At 43.1% G+C, this 23,936-nt stretch overlaps 3 protein-coding genes across 3 annotated transcripts; all 3 read left to right on the plus strand.

The window, feature by feature from the left end:
- Positions 1-3,354: 3,354 nt before the first annotated feature.
- LOC142070497 (interferon beta-like) lies at positions 3,355-4,088 on the plus strand. The gene has a single exon (XM_075124157.1). The coding sequence runs from the start codon at positions 3,355-3,357 to the stop codon at positions 4,018-4,020; it is 666 nt and encodes a 221-aa protein (XP_074980258.1). The 3' UTR covers positions 4,021-4,088.
- Positions 4,089-11,571: 7,483 nt separating this feature from the next.
- Positions 11,572-12,846, plus strand: LOC125636389 (interferon beta-like). Its single transcript, XM_075124167.1, has 2 exons — positions 11,572-12,157; positions 12,803-12,846. The coding sequence occupies exons 1-2, from the start codon at positions 11,584-11,586 to the stop codon at positions 12,844-12,846; spliced, it is 618 nt and encodes a 205-aa protein (XP_074980268.1). The 5' UTR covers positions 11,572-11,583.
- Positions 12,847-18,414: 5,568 nt separating this feature from the next.
- Positions 18,415-19,080, plus strand: LOC142070498 (interferon beta-like). The gene has a single exon (XM_075124158.1). It carries the CDS (start codon positions 18,415-18,417, stop codon positions 19,078-19,080), a length of 666 nt encoding a protein of 221 aa, XP_074980259.1.
- The last annotated feature ends 4,856 nt before the right edge of the window (positions 19,081-23,936 follow it).

Consider the following 23,936-nt stretch of genomic DNA (forward strand, 5'->3'; position numbering starts at 1 on the left):
CTAGCATTAATTTAAGTCACACTCTAAATCTGGAGATTTCTTATTTAAAGGTTTTTAAAGAAGTCAAACAACCATTACATTAAATGTTCAAATAGTGAAAAAACAAAGTGTGTGTGAATTTTTTCACTGATTGGGGAAAAACTGCCTTTGGGAAAAAAACCGGGAAGGTATGTCCCATTTTAAATCCCTTTTGTAACACAGTCCAAACTATGGTGTCTCTAGTCGGAGACTAAATTCTTCACAGTCAACAGATGGCAGCATTGCAGAAGCTTTTGCCCTCTGTTCTCTTTAGCTGAGGGGTTCTCAAACATTTCATTATGTGGGCCTCATCTTACAAAAATTGATCCTTTCCCCTCCCATTCAGGATCAGGTAACATTTGTGTGGCAGGTACACCAAATGCTTACAAAGAAAGGTAGTACTAGAAACGCATTTATATAAGTTTCGCGGTCTTTAAAGGAACGTGGGATCTGCCAGTCCTCTGAAGACCATCACCCAGTAATCCACGTACTGCCACTGATTCAGGAAACTCAGTTTGGGACCTGCTGGTTTAGAGTCATGTACAGGGAGTTAACTCTGAAAACAAATGCCTCTCCTTTCTTATGGTGCAGTTTCTTCCAAGAGCTGTAGCCATCAGCTGTCCAAGTTCTTTCCTGCCCAAATCTTTCTCCTTTCATTCATTCGTTCATGTAGTTGGAGCCAAAGGTTATATTGACAAAACACAATCATGTGAGAATAATGAGAGCAAAATTACACTGCATGAAAAAGTCAAGGATTACAAAATCACCACCCCCAGAATGTATCCCCCGCCCCTCTGATGGAACATGGCTGTCATATAGCACCTGGGAGCCATACAAACTCTTCAGATTCTAACTGCTTTGTTGCTCATGGAGTGCAGTGGGGATCCTCCTGACATTCATCCCATCATATTGTTTATAAGCTGTGCTATGTGGAAAAAATCCATTCATCTACTGAAGAAGCCATTTGATGCCATGTATCATCTAAGATTTCAGGCCTTCCTGTGGGAAAGCCAACTACAGGGGGATAAAAAGGGAGGAACATGCTAATAATACATCCCCACTTCAGCTCACTTTTATCCTTCCGCTGGCAGGCAGGAGGGGATACTCGCAGGTTTCTCCCCAGCCTTCATCATAGAAGCAGATGAGCCTGTGGCTTCTACACAGAACACTAGGTCTTTTCACACAGAGCTACTGAGTTTCTGCATCAGTTGTTGGGACCACTCAGAGCCCTGTTCCGGTCCCTGTCAGCGAGGTTCCGTTACAGCCATGAAACCAGGGCTTCCTTCAGACTGCAGTTGCCTCAGACACTCTCTGTAGGTGACATGGAGAGATGCACCCACCAGACCTGTCGTAGCACTGCCCCAGCTCAATGCGCGTCTGCTCATTCCAGGCCCCACACGTGGATCATAACTGTATGGAGAACACCCCAAGAGGGAACTGGGAGCAAAAGCTTCTGACTCCACGGCACCTCATCTCACCCCACACACCCTTCCATGTGGCACAGGGAAGAGGCATAAGCAGAGGGCTCTACTCCTGCAAGGATCCTCTGCAGCAGGCTCTGAGGCCCTTGTAACCAAGTTTTCTCAAATAATAGACTGGTTCTTTGCCTACTTGCTGCAGGGAAGATGGAAGTAGGGGTGCTGGGGTTGAGCAGCATCAAGTAATATTAGCAAGTGAATGCATGGTCTCCATTATATACAGTGTTTACAGTTTTGTTCAATGGCTTTCAGCAGCCATACAACAACAACTATTCAAGTACCCCTAAATTATTGTTACCATATAGATTTATTGAAAAAGATGATTTGGCTCCCCTGCCCCGCATTACCCTGTGATTACTTTGTTACCTTATCCTCTCCTGGTATTCATACTACAGTACTTATTTCCCTCTCTCCTCAACATCTTCTCTGGACTTCACCCTCGTGTGGGATAAACATCCCCAACACCCATGGAAAGTAACGCGAGAATGGGGAGCGTAGTGCATGGCAATCTGGGGGCTCTGGTAAGTCTGCTTTCTCTGCACTTTTCAGAAACTTTCATGTCGCTGATGCAAGACTCTGATAGTTCTTATCAAAGTGCAGGAAGCCTTGGGAGACTCTAACCAAATTAATATGCACAGAAATGTTTTCATGGTTTATTCAGGTGATTCTTCCTTTCTAATTTCAGTGAAAATAGTTTTCTTTTTGGATGAAAACACATTTTCCTGCCATGATGGCAAAATCCAGCACAACAGTCTGTGCTTGGGGAAGAGAACCAGAAAATGAAATGTGACCACAGGAAACAAAGAGGCTAAATCAAAGCTGAAGAATTTCCCTGCCCACGCCAAGGGGAAAACAAAAAAGTTAAGAGAAGGAACTAGCCAAAATGGTGAACACTGATTTTGATTTTTAAAAAATTCTTTGAATGACTACAACCCAGGGACATGCCTGTTAAATATACAAATCAGGACTTCTCTTACAAATCACCTCCTTCTGGCCCCACTGTAAATCACAATCATCCATGTGGGTACCTCTCTAGTATATGTAACTAATTGCTCATCCTGTTTTACTAATTACCTTCCATTTTTCACCACTGTCAACTACTCAGAGTGACCAATAGGACAACATGTTCACACCATCTAACTGCATCGATTGCTCAGCTTCAGTATATACATTGAGATCTGGAAGTAAACAAAAAATGAAAAAAGGTTCCATTCTCTCAGAGCTCACTCTCCTGTGTTTTCCTAGAAGGAAGATACCGATATTTGCTGGTGTCTACATATTAAGTGTGCTTTTCAGGTTGCATGACTGAAGTTGAAATTCACCATTATTTTTGGGAGGCCTAACATAGGTGCTGCCATCCCCCTGGCTTGAAGTGGTTTCCTTCATATTCACAGTTTACAGTTTGGTTCAATGGCTCTCAACAGCCCCACTACACAAACTGTTCCAGCTCCCCTGAGGCCAACGCTTTCCTCCCACTTCCTCCAGGCCTCAAAACTTTAAATATACCTAAACTAGTTTTGTCTGTCAAATGCAGGAAGTGATGAATGAGAAAAGTGTAGGGTTTGATGAATTGGCGGTCTTCTCATTACCACTTCTGAAGTGTGGATGATCTTATTATATTAGATCTTTAAATTAATGCATCATGAAAAGCCTGTATGTATGTGGATCCAGCATAAGTGAAAGGGGTTTGGTCACTTTCACAACAATACAAAAAGGAGGAAGCGTGGTAAAAGAATCTAGAAAGCAGTGAATTATACAGAAAGAAAAAGACTGAAGCCTCCAGGAGGGAAAAACCTTTAAAAAAAAACAGAAAATGATGAAACAAAAATTCTGCAGCCAAATATTTAAAGTCAGAGACATGAAGGAAAGACACAGCAGTCTACATAGGACCCTCAACAAACTCCAGGCTCAAGGTTCCACACAAAGAAAAGAAGTGGAAGACATCGGCATGACCACCAGGTGTTTGCTGCACATTTGCCTCATACTGCTCTTCTCCACTGAAATCTCATCTCAGCTCTGTACCATGCTTCACTTCCAGCAGAACAAAGTGAACAAAGAGAGCTTGGAGCTTCTGGAGAAAGTGAGCGGAAATCTCCCCTCACAATGCATAAATGAAAGGGCAGCTTACAAACCCACCCAGGATGTCCTCCAACTCCCAGTGTCCCCGAAGGAGAATGCCAAGGTGGCAATTCAAGAGATCCTCCAAGAGATCTTCAACATCTTTAGCAAAAACCTCACCCAAAGTGCTTGGGATGGGGCTTCCATAGTCAGGTTCCAAAATGGCCTTTACCAGCAAATTCAGCGGCTGGAGGCATGTTTGAGAGCACAGACAGAGAAGGGCTTAACCAACCCAGAAAGTCAGGACCTCCAGATCACCAGTCGGAGAGTGAAAAAATACTTTCAGGGGATATATGCTTTCCTGAAAGAAAAGCAATACAGCCTGTGTGCCTGGGAGATCATTCGCATGGAAATACCCAGATGTTTTGTACTGATTGACAAACTCACTCGAAGGCTGAGTAACTAAGGTACAGTACAAAACTTTTCCCTGGAGTAAATGAATTCACATTAAGGTAATTTATACAGCTGAACAAAGATAACGGATATTTTATAACTCTGCTTATATAGGGCCTAATTCTTCTTTTATAGGATCAGTGGCCAAATCGCAACTGATTTCCATGGCAGCAGCTTTAGGCTCTTCCTGTCCTGTCCTGGAAACGGATTTTCAGTGACATGGATTTACTTTTTGGTGTTTCTACTATTGTTTATTTTTGCACATCTTCATACTCTCTCACATATCAGTACTGTTGTGCAGTAGGGAATTGGCAGACCATGCAACAAAGTACATATATGTGGAATCCTTCGGCACCTCACCAGCGCTTTGTGGTATGGGAGGGAAGGAAGTATCATTATCCGATGACCAAAGCACTCTGACTTCGACATACATAGTGTGTTTCTACAATTATCAGCATGGCTATTAATTAATTTGTCCTCATGAGAACTATTTCTAGTATTCCAAGGTTTGAGAAGCTTCCGAGAGACTTTTTAAAAAAATATGAACAAACTAAAAGACTTGCGAGCTTACGTGTGGAAAAGATATTGTCATTTAATTTCGTGAGATCAATTCAGTGAAAATTATACTTTTTCCCTTTGTGTTTCAACTATTTCCAATTTCATTTCAGCTCCGGATGCTGCAACTACTGAGGTGAAGACAGACGGATGCAGTGGAATTCCTCCTCTCTGCAGATTCTTCCCACAGTGACGTCTAACACTCCATAATGCTTGATGTCTTATGCCGTACATTCACTCTCATGAAATTCCAACTGCACAAATTTCATTTTATGTGATAATATTCTGTTCATTTACTCAGGGTTAAAATGCAAAATGAAGGCTATCGATGCAAAAAAGTTACAAGACAATTAAGAATTTTAAAAGAAAGGGTTGGACCTTAAACATTGTTGACATTGTGTGTTTGCTTTATATTTCTATGATCTCTTCTCTGATCCAATCTCACCTCTGAACTGTAACATGCAGTATAACCACAGTATAACAGCATAACACATGTGAACTGGAACAGCTTCCAAACAAGCTCCATGAGGCGGGAGTTCCAGTCAGAGATTCCAACATAGACTCATCAGCCAGCTGGGCATCTGGAGACAGGTTTGGTTGCAATGATGGAAAGCGGGACTCTTACCAGGACGGAAGGACGGACCTTCAGCTCACCAGGATGAAGGTGAAGAGATACCAGTTCTTTCCTCGAGCAGACAAGCAGTTCAGCATCAGCGCTGGCAAGAGAATCCAAGTGGAATTATGCAGTTTTCAACTACAGGACAAAGTCACAAAGAAGTTTAGAAATTAAAAATACCAACCTGTTTAGAAGGACTAACTGAAATCAATGAACATTTTAGACATGATTTACAATGAGATGCAGTGGAATTTTAAAAGCTGTTGCTACTATTTATTCTATTTGTGCATTGTGGAAATAGTTTCAGATCATTTTATGATATTTGTAACAGGATATTTATATCAGTCTATTATTTATTGCGCTTAATGATATTTTATCATAGAATAATTGAAATAAATTATTTTCTTATACAAAATGGCAACAGAGTGGTAATGATTTGCTTAAAAAAAAATCCAACCAAACACTCTATTATTGTTCAGCCTTAAAACCCCAAGTCCAGAAAGTACTTATGCACGTGACTTCTAGTATGTGACCCATCCTACTGGTGTTCATGCTTCCAGCTGGGAACATACTTAGATACACGGATGAATCAGTGTGCAAGTTCACTGTACTTCCATAGGAAAAAAGGAGCTATGGAGTGATAATTAATCTTTCCATGATAACAACCCATGCACCACACCTGATCTCTGCCTCTTTTTCCTCTGCTACTTTTTCCTTGGTTGTTTTCCCCGAGCAGATAACTTCTTGTTGTGGATGTTTGGTGGAGTAGATGTCCTGGAAGAGGCCAAACTACTGCTGGGGGGGGGGGAGGTGCCGGGGGGAGAAGAGGGCACCAATCAAGACAGTATACACCTTCAAACACACACCAGTTAAGCTACCATTTAATTAGCTTGCTCAGAACTCCATCAATCAGGTTTGTGTGCCTTCACATACCACCTCCCCACAATACATTTACAAGCACCAGCCCGCCCATTAAGTGTGGGCTTCCATGAATGCTCATCATTTGTGTGTCCCCCACACACATTCGGTTCCATCATTTTTGTGTGAGCACAGCACAGACAAAATTCATTCTTGAGTGCACACCACAAACAAAATTACATGTGAGTAATGAGAGCGGGAATAGGGCAATTGAATGAGGATTATCAAAGCTTCTCTGTCACCTTGTCACCTCTAAAATGCAGCCCTTCCCCACTCTGAACTCTAGGGTACAGATGTGGGGACCTGCATGAAAGACCCCCCTAAGTTTATTCTTACCAGCTTAGGTTAAAAACTTCCTCAAGGTACAAACAGGGAAAGAGCCCACTTGGAGAGGTCTTCCCCCCAAAATATCCCCCCAAGCCCTATACCCGCTTTCCTGGGGAAGGCTTGATAAAAATCCTCACCAATTTGCATAGGTGAACACAGACCCAAACCCTTGGATCTTAAGAACAATGAAAAAGCAATCCGGGTCTTAAAAGAAGAATTTTAATGAAAGAAACAGTAAAAGAATCACCTCTGTAAAATCAGGATGGTAAATACCTTACAGGGTCATCAGATTCAAAACACAGAGAATCCCTCTAGGCAAAACCTTAAGTTACAAAAATATACATTCCATTCAGCACAGCTTATTTACCAGCCATTTATACAAAAGGAAATCTAATGCATTTCTAGCTAGATTGCTTCCTAACTTTTTACAGGAGTTCTGAAGAGCGTTCCTGATCTGTTCCCGGCAAAAGCATCACACAGACAGACAGACAGACAGACCCTTTGTTCCCCCCCACTCCAGCTTTGAAAGTAACTTATCTCCTCCTTGGTCATTTTGGTCAAGTGCCAGCAAGGTTATCCTAGCTTCTTAACCCTTTACAGGTGAAAGGGTTTTGCCTCTGGCCAGGAGGGATTTTATAGTTCTGTATACAGAAAGGTGTTACCCTTTCCTTTATACTTATGACAGGGGGAATACATCAGTCAGTTACTATCCAGGAACAATACTGAATTCTTCGGAAAAAGTCTAACTGCCCCAAACCTATTGTGTGCCAGAGAGAAACTATTCCTACTCATGCCAGCTGACCTTGAATTAAAAAAGGGGCCATGCTGAGTGGAGAATTCAGTTGAGCTCTTTGACAATATCACCTGTATCATAAGGAGCAGCCAATGCCTGTGGGGAATCCCAGCTCGCATTTCTTAAAAGAGAGGAAAACTGTGTAAATATCCCCCACTGAAGTTCTCCCACATCCTTCCAATGGTGGGCAGGAAGGAGGAGGAGCAGGTTGGACCCCAGCCTTCCTCATGGAAGTGGCTGTCATTCCATCTCCACACTCAGCAGAGTCTATGGTTTCTGCACTGATCAAAAAGGTCTCTCCAGACACAGATCTGCAGCATCTGTCTCAGCTCTGGTCCCATTAGATTCCCTGCCCCAGTCCTTTCAGTGCCAAAGAGTATTTTCAGAACCACGATCCACCTACACAAAACTTGGTGGAGAGGTGGAGCCTCACTAGATCTGATGCCACCAGCAGGTTTATCACTATAATTTCACTCCTACCTCCAGGGACGAGCTGAGAAAGGAAAAGGAAAAAAAATAGAAATCAGCTGTTGCCACCAGCTAAGTAAAAACCATGTGCACAAACGTCGTAAGAAATCAAAATTACAAGCCTGTTCTTAAAAAAGGTATATATTAAAAAGAGAGAGAGAGAGAGAGAGAGAGAGAAAGCTAATTGCGACATTCTAGACATTTCCTGATCTACGTAGATATCTGGGGTTTCAAATGAGTAGTTTCTCGGTATGATACTGATGATATTTCATACCTGGCCCCTTATTTTACACATTAAATTTTTATTTATCGGGACAGTCCCCATATTTGGAGCTTTGTCGTATCTAAGTGCCTATAACCCCTCACCCTCTGCCCCGATTTCTCACACTTGTTGTCTGGTCACCCTAGCTGGGATATCAGCTGGGAAGTCTCTGAAGCTTGGCTTGGGCTTCCTCAGCGAGGGGAAATATACAACCCGTGCCTGGATGGTGTGGTGCTCTGTCACCCTCTACTGGCACCTGAACCATTTAGAGATTGGGGAGTCTGCTACAACCCTGGCTTAAGAGGCATTATCACATGTTCACACAGTCAAGGCTCATGCACTAAGGTTCAAATGTCCAAGGTTCAATCCTGCCTGCTGAGAACTTCAGCCTGTCGGCGTTACAAGGGGGGGCTCATCCAACATGTCAACTGGGAAGTCTTTGAAGCTCAGAATGTGCTTTAACATGTCCTCTCCCAGAAATATACCCAGAGGTGTTTACCTCTTCCAGGGGCCATGTAATACGTTTAGATTACAATACGGAGACACTTTGCACAGGATTCTAACACACTATTGCTCTTTAATTAATCACTCGGAAATACAGAAAATGGAACAAAAATTGTAAACCCTATCCGCAATTCCCTGCCTCAGTTTCCTCAACACACCAGGCCATTCTATGAGCCTGTATCAGAATCACCTGGGGTCATCCAACATCCTTCTGTTGCAATGCATCACTTATATGCACAAAAACAGAGCATTCTCCTCCAGCTCACAAAACCTGGCCTTGGCCACTTCATCCCCTTCCTTCCTCTTGCCCAAATGTCCTGTGGGTCTTCCCCCTGGGATTTCTTTTAAAACCTTTTGGTTTTGCCATCTGTCTCTTTGTTGACCTTCAGTAACTTTCCACACTCCTAACCCCCATTCTCCTTAACACCAACTTCGCCAAACTGGTTTCCCAACTCGGAAACACAGTCTTAAAGTAAAGTGTCCCCGTTGTCCTCAGCCTAGTGAGTAGCTTCTGGAGGTCCTGTCCAACCAGATGGATACACATAGAAAGAGGTTTCCTATGATGAGGAAATTTCATGACAACAACTTCATAATATCACTTTAAAAGTAATGTCTTACAGAGACTCCTCCCCTTTCCCCCAGCCTCCGCCTGACACACACACACACACAAACAAATCAAGCCATATGAATCAGGCTTGTGTACACTCAAGTCAGCAATTCTATCCCCCAATTTTCTGACCAGCTGGTGCCACCCCTCCACACCCTCCACATCAGGCGTGAGTGCTCCTTGCCACCAACAACCAGTTTGGTACACAGAATGGATTAAACTTTCAGTTATAACATCAACAATGCCTGAAAATTACCTAAACCCAACATTTAAAATTATAGTAATAAACCTGCTGGTGGCATCAGATCTAGTGAGGATCCTCCTCTCTACCAAGTTTGGTGTAGGTGGATAGTAGTTCTGAAGAGCTATCAGTCAACAGCAGCACTGCCAACCACATAATTCAGCCACAGCCTGAACATTTGAGACTGATTCAACATTTATGAAAAATGTTTGGCCCTTTGTAAACATTTTCTGAAATATTTGTACGTGTGAGTTTTTGTTGGAAAAGAACATCTCTGTAGTCAGAAAGTATAAGAAACACTCATATAAATACATATTTTAAAGAGACTTTTCTCCAGAAAAGTTCATGCAGCCATCTGGAAAGCAGTTTTGAATTAGAAGGCAACCATCCCAGGAACAGACATAATAGCATTGACTCAGGTGAACCATCACACAGGACAAGTAGCAAATTATGAATAGCAAATACTCATAGGGAAATGAGTGTGGTGACGAGGTCCTGAGCAATCAGAGTGGAATGTGTATAAATCATTTGTCAAATCACTTTAAATAAATCCATTAGCAAATTCTGAATTTATTTGCAGATTTGCCTATTGGAAAAGGGGCTAAACTAATCTCTTATTTCACATTCAGATTAAGATGGCTGACACAGAAGAAAAATATTCCAATAAAATTTCCTGCTCTTTTCACTGAAATTTAAATATACAGGATTTCATCAAATTCTAGCAAATATTTCACCCAGCTCAGTCTGCACCTAACCTTTCCCAGAAAACAGGCTCATTGCTGATGAAAATATGCTGAGAGACTTTGTGTCTTTATTCCCATAGCTTTCTTACTTGAACAAGAACAGCTAAGATTCAAATGTTTTTAATTTCTCGCTCTTTCATATAACTATTATCTCCTGAAGCTTCAGCTTGCCAGGAAATGCACACGCAGAACTCCCAGTGGAGTAAATGCAAGATTGGGGTGCAGCACCTCTGGTATGATTGGGTCCCTTATATGGTATACTTATGTACAATAAAAGAAAAGGAGTAAGTACTCCTTTTCTTTTTGCGAATACAGACTAACACGGCTGTTCCTCTGAAACCTGTCATTATGTACAATAAACTGCCTTCTTTACAGTGACGCTTCCAAATCGTTTAGGCAAAACTCTAGATTATGATTTTAAAAAGTGCTTGAGGTGATGGGAGAGGGAGATGTAAAAGAAGTGACACGGACAGAAATATGGTCATGTTTTCTTCTTTTCCTTCTTTAAAATTAATATGAAAATATTCCTTTTCAATTTTTGGGTTGAAAACCATTCCCCTTCACTGATGGAAACTCCAACATGACAGCCTAGTGCTATGGTATGAAAAACAGAAAGTGAAACTTGCTACAGGATGCAAACTTCACTCATCAGCCCACTTGAATTTCAATGCCCAAGCTCAGTGAAATGCACACTGAAAAAAAGAATAAAGCTTGAATGGTGAAAAGGGAAACACGTTTGAAAGTAGCATTCATTTATGTCAGTCACTCTAGCATATTACCAACCATACAGTCTTTGCAAAAAGAAAAGGAGGTCTTGTGGCACCTTAGAGACTAACAAATTGAGCTGTAGCTCACGAAAGCTTGCGCTCAAATAAATTTGTTAGTCTCTAAGGTGCCACAAGTCCTCCTTTTCTTTTTGCGAATACAGACTAACACGGCTGCTACTCTGGAACAGTATTTTCAGTTATCAGTTTCTTAAGTAAACCTCCCAGTTTCTCAGTGCCCTCTGTCCATCCTCTGGTATTCCCTACACACAGGGATTTTCCTCTCTCATAAGACGGATAGTCTTGCTGATGTAACTTACTGATCTAACAGATGTTTAGATCTGCCTAGCACTACTAACTACAGATACTTGGGAGTAGACAGGCAGGTCCCTACTCTAACCTGTAACTGGATGAAACAGTTAATCATCACTCTTCTGACCCTTTAAATTTTCTTTATCTAAGAGGGTGGGGCGGGGGGCCCTCAGGAAAGAAATATAGGGATTCTTTCTTCTAAAAAAAGATAATGACTGTGATTTTGTTCTTCCAATGACTTGTTCGCTTCCACTAAATAGAAAGGAGGAAAATGAAAGTAAAAACTTCAAGCAGGCAAAAGCTTGAAAAGTAGAAAGTGATGAAAGAAAAATCTCTTGCTACAGAATCCTTAAATTCCTACTTAAATTCAGAGACATGGGTCGAAAACACAAAGGTTTACAGAAGACCTTGAACAGGCACCAGTTGCTCAAGTTCTACACAAACACAGGGAATCTAAGACATCATCATGATCAGCAGGAGTTTGCTGCAATTTTGCCTCGTGCTGCTCTTCTCCAGTGAAATCTCATGTCTGGACTGTAACAGGCTGCATGTTCTACAAATCAGAATGAACAGCGAGAGTTTTGAGCGTCTGGAGAAAATGGGTGGCAACTTTCCCTTCCAATGTCTAAATGAAGGGATAGCTTTCAAGCCCAGAGATATCCTCAAGCTCCGACTGTCCCACCAAGAGAATGCCAAGGTAGCCATCCAGCAGATCCTCCAAGAGCTCTTCCATATCTTTAACAACAATCTCACCCAAGCTGCCTGGAATGGGACTTCCATAAAGGAATTCCAAAACGGACTTCACCAGCAGATTGAGAAGCTGGAGACATGTTTGAGTGCTGAGATGGAAAAGGAGGTAACCTACCCAGGAAATGAGAACCTCCTGCTCACCAGCCTCAAACTGAAGAGATTCTTCCAGACAATAGAGGATTTCCTGAAAGAAAAGCAATACAGCCGGTGTGCCTGGGAGATCATCCGTGTGGAAATATCCAGATGTTTCCTCATGCTCGACAAACTCACCAAGAGACTTGAAAATGAAGGTACCATTTTTTCTTTTTTCCTAGAAAAACTCAAATAATATTATTTGAATAAAACAGCTGGTGAAAGATGGGTGATAGGGTTATAACTCCTAATACCTCGGGCCCAATCTTTCTCCCATAGTAATTTTATGCATACAGCTATTTCAAACGCATGCTCAAATCTTTTCAGAGTAGCATATAATTTAGTGCTTCTCTACCACACACAATATTCTATATGAAAAATATACAAATATATCATAACTGCTAACTAAAGACAAAATATTGTTAAGTGATAACTCACTGTGCCAAATAGAACTTTGACCAGTAAGTATCTAAGTTGGGGAAAAGAACAGTGAGAAGCCCCCTTTCAACAACTGCCTCGTTAGACAACATTCCAGTTAGGACACCAGAAAACGGGGGGGTCTGTGTTCACACTCTTCTATCCCATCAGCTCATTTTGCACATAGGGATGGCCGAGGGTTCTTATTCTGCTTTTCTTTCTTTTGTTTACCGCTAAATTCAACAGCTTTAGTAACAACAAATTGTGATAAGATGACAAGTGCACTAAGGCTCAGGATTTAGGATTTGACATCTGGTAGAAAAAGATGGCCTCTATTTGGCATTTGAATCTCTCCATGTTTGAACCATTCCCCTTTTTCATTCCAGCACGTGATGCTTCCAGTAATGATGCTATGAAAACAGCTGAATGAAACTGCTCCTCCACTGGAGTCCTTCGTCTCTAAACTGATTCTCGAATCAGCAGCTTTCGAGACTCCTGTCATTCCATCTTGAATTAAGCAAACTGCCAAACTTCAGCTGCACTATTTATGTCCTCCTTGCCATTATCAGACTGACTTATTCACATGAGAAAATGTTAAACAGAAGATTTTGCTGAAAATAGCCCAGAGAAACCCAGAAAGAGACTGCCAAAGTGGACATCCAGGAGATCCTCCAACAGATTTCCTACATCCAGGGGTGAAAGTAACTTAAAGGACTTACCAGTATGCCACAGTCCTGAGCAGGGGGTAGGGCCTCAACCAGAAGAGGCGTGGCCTCAACCGGAAGAGGCCCAGCTTTTAAATCCCAGGTCTTTAAATCCCGGGCTACCAGCTGCAGAGGCGGCTGGGTGTGCCGGAGCTCGGGGTGATTTAAAGGGCCTGGGGCTCCATCCGCCGCTACTGCAGTGGAGCCCCGGGCCCTTGAAATCGACGACAGAGCCCCAGGGGCTCTCGGCTGCCTCCACTACCCCGGGGCTTGGGGCTCTAGTGGAGATTTAAAGGGCCTGGGGCTCCCTGCATCGGCTGGAGCCCCAGGCTCTTAAAATCGCTATCCGAGCCCCCTGCCAGAGCCCCCGGTGTAGCGGCGGTGGCCAGGGGCTTCAGTGGGGATTTAAAGGGCCCTTTAAATCATGGCCTGAGCTGCCTCCGCTACCCAGTGGCTCTGGCAGCAGGGCTCTGGCGGCAATTTAAAGGGCCTTGGGCTCTGGCCGCTGCCAGGAGCCCAAGACCCTTTAAATGGCCAGCCTCAGGAAGCCAATCTGGTATGGCACGGTGTACCAGCTAGTGCCAGTATTTCGGACCGGACAGCCTTACTTTCACCTCTGCCTACATCTCATGCAAAATACCCTCACAAGCTGCCTGGAACGACAGTCGCATGGAAAGATCCTGACATGGACTCATAAGCAAGGGAAACTTCTGGAGGTGTATTTTGTGGCAAGGATAACAAAGAAAGAAGAATATCCCAGTTTCTAGGTCACTTATAATTAGGCACTCTGAAATTTTAAACGAGTGCAAATATATATTCTTTTCCTGCACTGTGAAAAGATTTTCAGATCATTTTACTGGATTCGTAAAAGTGTCTTTATGTTGATCCATTTATATTTATTTACAATATTAATGTATTGCTTTTATTTATTTTTTCAGAGGTTTTATAATATTTATAAATAAATATTTATTTCTACAAAATAGCAACCTACAGCAGTAGTGATTTGTACTTATTAGAATTTTTTAAAAAAACAGAGACCCAATAAAAATCTTCTCTTGTTTTCCCTTAAGACTCCAGTTCAGCAAAGGACTTGTAAACATTTGCCTTACTTTAAGTACACGAGCTTTCCTTTGACATAAGTAGTTAAACTTGACAACATGCTCAAGTACATTGTGAACATAAACCCTGATTCAGCAGTGACTCCATAAGAAAAATAGCTAGGGTAACAGTTTTACCACTCCAACAGACCACACACCACAACCTCAAGTCTGCAGCTTTTGTGTTTCTGCCCGTTAACAGATCATTTTCACCCACAACATTTGTAGTTGCAAGTGTTTGGAGCAGTAGCTCATTGTGATGAAATGAAAGGGATGATGGAGACACAGGTATTCTAAGGGGAAGACTTCAGGCTGTCTTGGTACAAAGTTGCTTGTCCCCATCCTCTCCAATGAGATGTGTGTGAACTGTCAGGTTTCCATGTACGCAGACTCCGTATCTCCCCCACCATCACCATCAGGGAGGCTTACGTGGGTCTAATTTTCCCCCTCCACCAGTCAGGTTTGGGTACACTTGGCTCACAAACACTATCAAGCTTGTACATACCCAACCCCTCCTGTGAATCAGGCTTGTAAGCATCTGCTGCTGCTTCCCTTTGCTCTCCCCCGGGTGCTCCCAAACCAAGCGTGTGTGCTTAGGGACTGCATGTTGCACCAACAACCACCAGCTGAAGGATCACAGTGCATCAAAATTTCAGTTGAGCTGTGAATGACTAAAAATTACCCTAAACCCAATAGTTAAAAATTACCTGAAAGCAAAAAACAAAAACAAAAACCATCCATTGGACCAAATCTTGTGAGGATCTCGTTGCCAAGTTTGGGTAGGTAGATAGTAGTTTTGAAGAGCTATTAGTCAGTCCCATCATTGTCTAACATTAATTTAAGTCACACTCTAAATCTAGAGATTTCTTATTTAAAAGTTTAAATTTTAAACTTTTAAACCACTACATTAAATGTTCAAATAGTAAAAAAAAAAAAGTGTGTGTGAATTTTCACACTGATTGGGAAAAAACTGCCTTTGGGAAAAAAACCAGGAAGGTATGTCCCATTTTAAATCCCTTTTGTAACACAGTCCAAACTATGGTGTCTCTAGTAGGAGACTAAATTCTTCACAGTCAACAGATGACAGCATTGCAGAAGCTTTTACCCTCTGTTCTCTTTAGCTGAGGGGTTCTCAAACATTTCATTATGTGGGCCTCATCTTAAAAAAAATGATCCTTTCCCCTCCCATTCAGGATCAGCTAACATTTGTGTGTGCTCGGTACACCAAATGCTTAGAAAGAAAGGTGGTACTAGAAACGCATTTATATAATTTTAGCGGTCTTTAAAGGAACGTGGGATCTGCCAGTTCTCTGAAGACCATCACCCAGTACTCCATGTACTGCCACTGATTCAGGAAACTCAGTTTGAGACCTGCTGGTTTAGAGGCATGTACAACGAGTTAACTCTTAAAACAAATACCTCTCCTTTCTTGTGGTGCAGTTTTTTCGAAGAGCTGTAGCCATCAGCCGTCCAAGTTCTTTCCTGCCCAAATCTTTCTCCCTTCATTCATTCCTTCATGCAGTTGGAGCCAAAGGTTATACTGACAAAACAAAATCATCTGAGAATAATGAGAGCAAAATTAGACTGCATGAAAAAGTCAAGGATGACGAAATCACCACCCCCATAATGTATTCCCCCCCCCCCCCCCCGATGGAACATGGCCGTCATATAGCACTTGGAGGCATTCAAACTCTTCAGACGCTAACTGCTTTCTTGCCCAGGGAGCACAGTGGGGAACCTCCTGACATTCATCCCATCATATTGTTTATAAGCTGTGCTATGTGGAAAACAATCCATTCATCTACTGAAGAAGCCATTTGATGCCATGTATCATCTAAGATTTCAGGCCTTCCTGTGGGAAAGCCAACCACAGGGGGATAAAAAGGGAGGAACATGCTAATAATACATCCCCACTTCAGCTCACTTTTATCCTTCCGCTGGCAGGCAGGAGGGGATACTCGCAGGTTTCTGCCCAGCCTTCATCGTAGAAGCAGATGAGCCTGTGGCTTCTACACAGAACACAAGGTCTTTTCACACAGAGCTACTGAGTTTCTGCATCAGTTGTTGGGACCACTCAGAGCCCCGTTCCGGTCCCTGTCAGCGAGGTTCCATTACAGCCAGGAAACCAGGGCTTCCTTCAGACTGCAGTTGCCTCAGACACTCTCTGTAGGTGACATGGAGAGATGCACCCACCAGACCTGTCGTAGCACTGCCCCAGCTCAATGCGCGTCAGCTCGTTCCAGGCCCCACACGTGGATCATAACTGTATGGAGAACACCCCAAGAGGGAACTGGGAGCAAAAGCTTCTGACTCCACGGCACCTCATCTCACCCCACACACCCTTCCATGTGGCACAGGGAAGAGGCATAAGAAAAGGGCTCTACCCCTGCATGGATCCTCTGCAGCAGGCTCTGAGGCCCTTGTAATCAAGTTTTCTCACATAATAGACTGGTTCTTTGCCTACTTGCTGCAGGGAAGATGGAAGTAGGGGTGCTGGGGTTGAGCAGCATCAAGTAATATTAGCAAGTGAATGCATGGTCTCCATCATATACAGGGTTTACAGTTTTGTTCAATGGCTTTCAGCAGCCGTACAACAAGAAGTATTCCAGTGCCCCTAAATTGCTGTCACCATACAGATTTACTGAAAAAGATGATTTGGCTCCCCCGCCCCACATTACCCTGTGATTATTTTGTTACCTTATCCTCTCCTGGTATTCATACTACAGTACTTATTTCCCTCTCTCCTCAACATCTTCTCTGGACTTCACCCTCATGTGGGATAAACATCCCCAACACCCATGGAAAGTAACGCGAGAATGGGGAGCGTAGTGCATGGCAATCTGGGGGCTCTGGTAAGTCTGCTTTCTCTGCACTATTCAGAAACTTTCATGTTGCTGATGCAAGACTCTGATAGTTCTTATCAAAGTGCAGGAAGCCTTGGGAGACTCTAACCAAATTAATATGCACAGAAATGTTTTCATGGTTTATTCAGGTGATTCTTCCTTTCTAATTTCAGTGAAAATAGTTTTCTTTTTGGATGAAAACACATTTTCCTGCCATGATGGCAAAATCCAGCACAACAGTCTGTGCTAGGGGAAGAGAACCAGAAAATGAAATGTGACCACAGGAAACAAAGAGGCTAAATCAAAGCTGAAGAATTTCCCTGCCCACGCCAAGGGGAAAACAAAAAAGTTAAGAGAAGGAACTAGCCAAAATGGTGAACACTGATTTTGATTTTTAAAAAATTCTTTGAATGACTACAACCCAGGGACATGCCTGTTAAAAATACAGATCAGGACTTCTCTTACAAATCACCTCCTTCTGGCCCCACTGTAAATCACAATCATCCATGTGGGTACCTCTCTAGTATGTGTAACTAATTGCTCATCCTGTTTTACTAATTACCTTCCATTTTTCACCACTGTCAACTACTCAGAGTGACCAATAGGACAACATGTTCACACCATCTAACTGCATCGATTGCTCAGCTTCAGTATATACATTGAGATCTGGAAGTAAACAAAAAATGAAAAAAGGTTCCATTCTCTCAGAGCTCACTCTCTATCTCCTGTGTTTTCCTAGAAGGAAGATACCGATATTTGCTGGTGTCTACATATTAAGTGTGCTTTTCAGGTTGCATGACTGAAGTTGAAATTTACCATTATTTTTGGGAGGCCTAACATAGGTGCTGCCATACCCCCTGGCTTGAAGTGGTTTCATTCATATTCACAGTTTACAGTTTGGTTCAATGGCTGTCAACAGCCCCACTACACAAACTGTTCCAGCTCCCCTGAGGCCAACGCTTTCCTCCCACTTCCTCCAGGCCTCAAAACTTTAAATATACCTAAACTAGTTTTGTCTGTCAAATAAAGGAAGTGATGAATGAGAAAAGTGTAGGGTTTGATGAATTGGCGGTCTTCTCATTACCACTTCTGAAGTGTGGATGATCTTATTATATTAGATCTTTAAACTAATACATCATGAAAAGCCTGTATGTATGTGGATCCAGCATAAGTGAAAGGGGTTTGGTCACTTTCACAACAATACAAAAAGGAGGAAGTGTGGTAAAAGAATCTAGAAAGCAGTGAATTATACAGAAAGAAAAAGACTGAAGCCTCCAGGAGGGAAAAACCTTTCAAAAATACCAAGAAAATGATGAAACAAACATTCTGCAGCCAATTATTTAAAGTCAGAGACATGAAGGAAAAACACAGCAGTCTACATAAGACCCTCAACAAACTCCAGGCTCAAGGTTCCACACAAAGAAAAGAAGTGGAAGACATCGGCATGACCACCAGGTGTTTGCTGCACATTTGCCTCATACTGCTCTTCTCCACTGAAATCTCATCTCAGCTCTGTACCATGCTTCACTTCCAGCAGAACAAAGTGAACAAAGAGAGCTTGGAGCTTCTGGAGAAAGTGAGCGGAAATCTCCCCTCACAATGCATAAATGAAAGGGCAGCTTACAAACCCACCCAGGATGTCCTCCAACTCCCAGTGTCCCCGAAGGAGAATGCCAAGGTGGCAATTCAAGAGATCCTCCAAGAGATCTTCAACATCTTTAGCAAAAACCTCACCCAAAGTGCCTGGGATGCCACTTCCACAGTCAGGTTCCAAAATGGCCTTTACCAGCAAATTCAGCGGCTGGAGGCATGTTTGAGAGCACAGACAGAGAAGGGCTTAACCAACCCAGAAAGTCAGGACCTCCAGATCACCAGTCGGAGAGTGAAAAAATACTTTCAGGGGATAGATGCTTTCCTGAAAGAAAAGCAATTCAGCCTGTGTGCCTGGGAGATCATTCGCGTGGAAATACCCAGATGTTTTGTACTGATTGACAAACTCACTCGAAGGCTGAGTAACTAAGGTACAGTACAAAACTTTTACCTGGAGTAAATGAATTCACATTAAGGTAATTTATACAGCTGAACAGAGATAACGGATATTTTATAACTCTGCTTATATAGGGCCTGATCCTTCTTCTGTAGGATCAGTGGCCAAATCGCAACTGATTTCCATGGCAGCAGCTTTAGGCTCTTCCTGTCCTGTGCTGGAATTGGATTTTCAGTGACATGGATTTATTTTTTGGTGTTTCTACGATTATTTATTTTTGCACATCTTCATACTCTCTCACATATCAGTACTGTTGTGCAGTAGGGAATTGGCAGACCATGCAACAAAGTACACATATGTGGAATCCTTCGGCACCTCACCAGCACTTTGTGGTATGGGAGGGAAGGAAGTATCATTATCCGATGACCAAAGCACTCTGACTTCGACATACATAGTGTGATGCAAAAAAGTTACAAGACAATTAAGAATTTTAAAAGAAAGGGTTGGACCTTAAACACTGTTGACATTGTGTGTTTGCACTATATTTCTATGGTTCATCTCTTCTCTGTTCCAATCTCACCTCTGAACTGTAACATGCAGTATAACCACAGTATAACAGCATAACACATGTGAACTGGAACAGCTTCCAAACAAGCTCCCTGAGGCGGGAGTTCCAGTCAGAGATTCCAACATAGACTCATCAGCCAGCTGGACATCTGGAGACAGGTTTGGTTGCAATGATGGAAAGCGGGACTCTTTTACAAGGAAGGAAGGATCTTCAGCTCACCAGGATGATGGTGAAGAGATACCAGTTCTTTCCTCTAGCAGACAAGCAGTTCAGCATCAGCGCTGGCAAGAGAATCCAAGTGGAATTACACAGTTTTCAACTACAGGACAAAGTCACAAAGAAGTTTAGAAATTAAAAATACCAACCTTTTTCGAAGGACTAACTGAAATCAATGAACATTTTAGACACGATTTACAATGAGATGCAGTGGAATTTTAAAAGCTGTTGCGACTATTTATTCTATTTGTGCATTGTGGAAATAGTTGCAGATCATTTTATGATATTTGTAACAGGATATTTATATTAGTCTATTATTTATTGCTCTTATTTATATTTTATCGTAGATTAATTGGAATAAATTATTATCTTATACAAAATGGCAACAGAGTGGTAGTGATTTGGTTAAAAAAAAATCCAACCAAACACTCTATTATTGTTCAGCCTTAAAACCCCAAGTCCAGAAAGTACTTATGCACGTGACTTCTAGTATGTGACCCATCCTACTGGTGTTCATGCTTCCAGCTGGGAACATACTAAGATACACGGATGAATCAGTGTGCAAGTTCACTGTACTTCCATAGGAAAAAAGGAGGTATGGAGTGATAATTAATCTTTCCATGATAACAAACCATGCACCACACCTGATCTCTGCCTCTTTTTCCTCTGCTACTTTTTCCTTGGTTATTTTCCCCGAGCAGATAACTTCTTGTTGTGGATGTTTGGTGGAGTAGATGTGCTGGAAGAGGCCAAACTACTGCTGGGAGCGGGTGCGGGGCAGGGGCGGGGAGGAGGCGGGGGAGAAGAGGGCACCAATCAAGACAGTATATACCTTCAAACACACACCAGTTAAGTTACCATTTAATTAGCTTGCCTATAACTCCATCAATCACGTTTGTGTGCCTTCACATACCACCTCCCCACAATACATTTACAAGCACCACCCCCGCCCATTAAGTGTGGGCTTCCATGAATGCTCATCATTTGTCTGTCCCACACACACATTCAGTTCCATCACTTTTGTGTGAGCACAGCACAGACAAAATTCATTCTTGAGTGCACACCACAAATAAAAGTCCATGTGAGTAATGAGAGTGGGAATAGGGCATTAGAATGAGGATTATCAAAGTTTCTCTGTCACCTCTAAAATGCAGCCCCCAGTTTGGGGGTGTCAAGGTTCCTTCCCAACTCTGAACTCTAGGGTATAGATGTGGGGACCTGCATGAAAGACCCCCTAAGCTTATTCTTACCAGTTTAGGTTAAAAACTTCCCCCCCCAAAAATATCCCACCAAGCCCTACACCCGCTTTCCTGGGGAAGGCTTGATAAAAATCCTCACCAATTTACATAGGTGAACATAGACCCAAACCCTTGGATCTTAAGAACAATGAAAAAGCAATCAGGATCTTAAAAGAAGAATTTTAATGAAAGAAACAGTAAAAGAATCACCTCTGTAAAATCAGGATGGTAAATACCTTACAGGGTCATCAGATTCAACACACAGAGAATCCCTCTAGGCAAAACCTTAAGTTACAAAAATATACATTCCATTCAGCACAGCTTATTTACCAGCCATTTAAACAAAAAGAAATTGAATGCATTTCTAGTTAGATTGCTTCCTAACTTTTTACAGGAGTTCTGAAGAGCATTCCTGATCTGTTCCCGGCAAAAGCATCACACAGACAGACAGACAGACCCTTTGTCCCCCCCCCACTCCAGCTTTGAAAGTAACTTATCTCCTCTTTGGTCATTTTGGTCAAGTGCCAGCAAGGTTATCCTAGCTTCTTAACCCTTGACAGGTGAAAGGGTTTTGCCTCTGGCCAGGAGGGATTTTATAGTTCTGTATACAGAAAGGTGTTACCCTTCCCTTTATACTTATGACAGGGGGAATACATCAGTCAGTTACTATCCAGGAACAATACTGAATTCTTCGGAAAAAGTCTAACTGCCCCAAACCTATTGTGTGCCAGAGAGAAACCATTCCCATTCATGCCAGCAGACCTTGAATTAAAAAAGGGGCCATACTGAGTGGAGAATTCAGTTGAGCTCTTTGACAATATCACCTGTATTATAAGGAGCAGCCAATCCCAGCTCGCATTTCTTAAAAGAGAGGAAAACTGTGTAAATATCCCCCACTGAAGTTCTCCCACATCCTTCCAATGGTGGGCAGGAAGGAGGAGGACCAGGTTGGACCCCAGCCTTCCTCATGGAAGTGGCTGTCATTCCATCTCCACACTCAGCAGAGTCTATGGTTTCTGCACTGATCAAAAAGGTCTCTCCAGACACAGATCTGCAGCATCTGTCTCAGCTCTGGTCCCATTAGATTCCCCGTCTCAGTCCTTTTAGTGCCAAAGAGTATTTTCAGAACTATGATCCACCTACACAAAACTTGGCGGAGAGGTGGACCCTCACTAGATCTGATGCCACCAGCAGGTTTATCACTATAAGAGCTGAGAAAGGAAAAGGAAAAAAAAATAGAAATCAGCTATTGCCACCGGCTAAGTAAAAACCACGTGCAAAAACCTCGTAAGACACCAAAAATACAACCCTGTTCTTAAAAAGGGTAAATATTTAAAAAAAAAGAGAGAGAGAGAGAGAGAAAGCTAATCGCATCTTTCTAGACATTTCCTGATCTACGTAGATATCTGGGGGTTTCAAATTAGTAGTTTCTAGGTATGATACTGATGATATTTCATACCTGGCCCCAGGCTGCTGACAGCAGAGCTGCTGCCTTCTCGTACTCTCCAGCTGGGAGTACAGACAGACAGATAAAGGGAGAGTTTTTCCTCCATTTTAAGAAGTTCCAGCATGGTGAGCACTCACTTCCTTTCACTTATGCTTTGCAAAGAGACTTTTTACCCCTTTACAGGTAAAGCAAGTAGAGAACATCTGCTACGATGGATTTTACTTCTAACTGGCTGTCCATAAAAGGGAGCTTCCTCCCACCTTCATTTAGCACAACAGCTTCACAAAACTTGCAGCCACCGGCCCCCCTCTGGCCTTGGGGCCACCGGTTAAGCCATAGACTCCTCCGCCTCCTGTAATCTCACCTCTTGGAGATTCCAGCATGCCTGTCTCTCACTCATCCCCCTTTGTTTTCCTGCTCTCCAGTCAGTTACTGCAGGATTCTCTGTCCACGCGGTGCACTTTGATTCCAGTTGTCGCGGAGTCACTGTGTGATGCTCTGGAACTACTCCATACGAAGCCAGTCAGGACTCTCTTTGACCATAGTGTTTCCAGGGCAAGAAGCTTATACAGCTTCGACCTTCTTGGGTCTGACCTTTGAGCATTCAGCATCCCCTTTTCACACTGTGCGCTTCCTACAGTGAGTCCGCACAGGCGGGGTCCTGGGGAAGCGAAAGGGCCCTGTGCCCCAACTCCCTAGTCAGAGGTGACTCTTAGCCAGCGTTAACAGAAGGTTTAGTCGTCAACAGGAACACAGAGTAGAACGGAGCTTGCTATTACAGACATCGGTGACTTTCAGCCAAGTCCATCTTGGAAATCCTGAGCCAGACATTGTAGAGCTGTGCAAAAGGAGAGGGCTGCACGCTGGAATTGGAAAATTCACCAAGGCACAGCTGATTGCCCAGTTGGAAGAGAATGATCACGCTAAGTAGCCGGTTCCTGAGCCAGCTGGGGCCGCAAGAGAGGCTGGGAGCAGCCAGGCAGCCTCTGGGGTCATCCCAGCCACCGACCCAACCGGGGATGCGGGAGGGGCTGAAAGCAGCCAGGCAGCCCCAGGATCCACTTACCTGACCAGAAGGAGATCTTCCCGACCGAGTTCCCAGTTGGTGGAGCTGAGACGGTTGGAGTTGGAAATGGGACTGAAACTGCCTCCGTTTAAGGAAGGGGATGATACAGATGCCTTCCTCACTGCCTTTGAGAAGCCCTGCAGTGTGCACCAGGTTGGCTTGCAGACGGGGTTCAGCATCTGGCCCCCTTACTGGGTCCCAAAGCCATAGAGATGTTCAGCCAGATAGATGAGGTGGAAGCAGGGGACAATGAACTGTTCAAACAAGCCCTGCTGCGCACATTTGAGCTGACCCCGAGGCATACAGGAAAAGGTTCCGGAGTGTGCAGAAGACCCAGGGGATGACCTATCTGAA

Source organism: Caretta caretta, unplaced genomic scaffold (genome assembly GCF_965140235.1).
Source record: "Caretta caretta isolate rCarCar2 unplaced genomic scaffold, rCarCar1.hap1 Scaffold_31, whole genome shotgun sequence".
Lineage (NCBI taxonomy): Eukaryota > Metazoa > Chordata > Testudines > Cheloniidae > Caretta > Caretta caretta.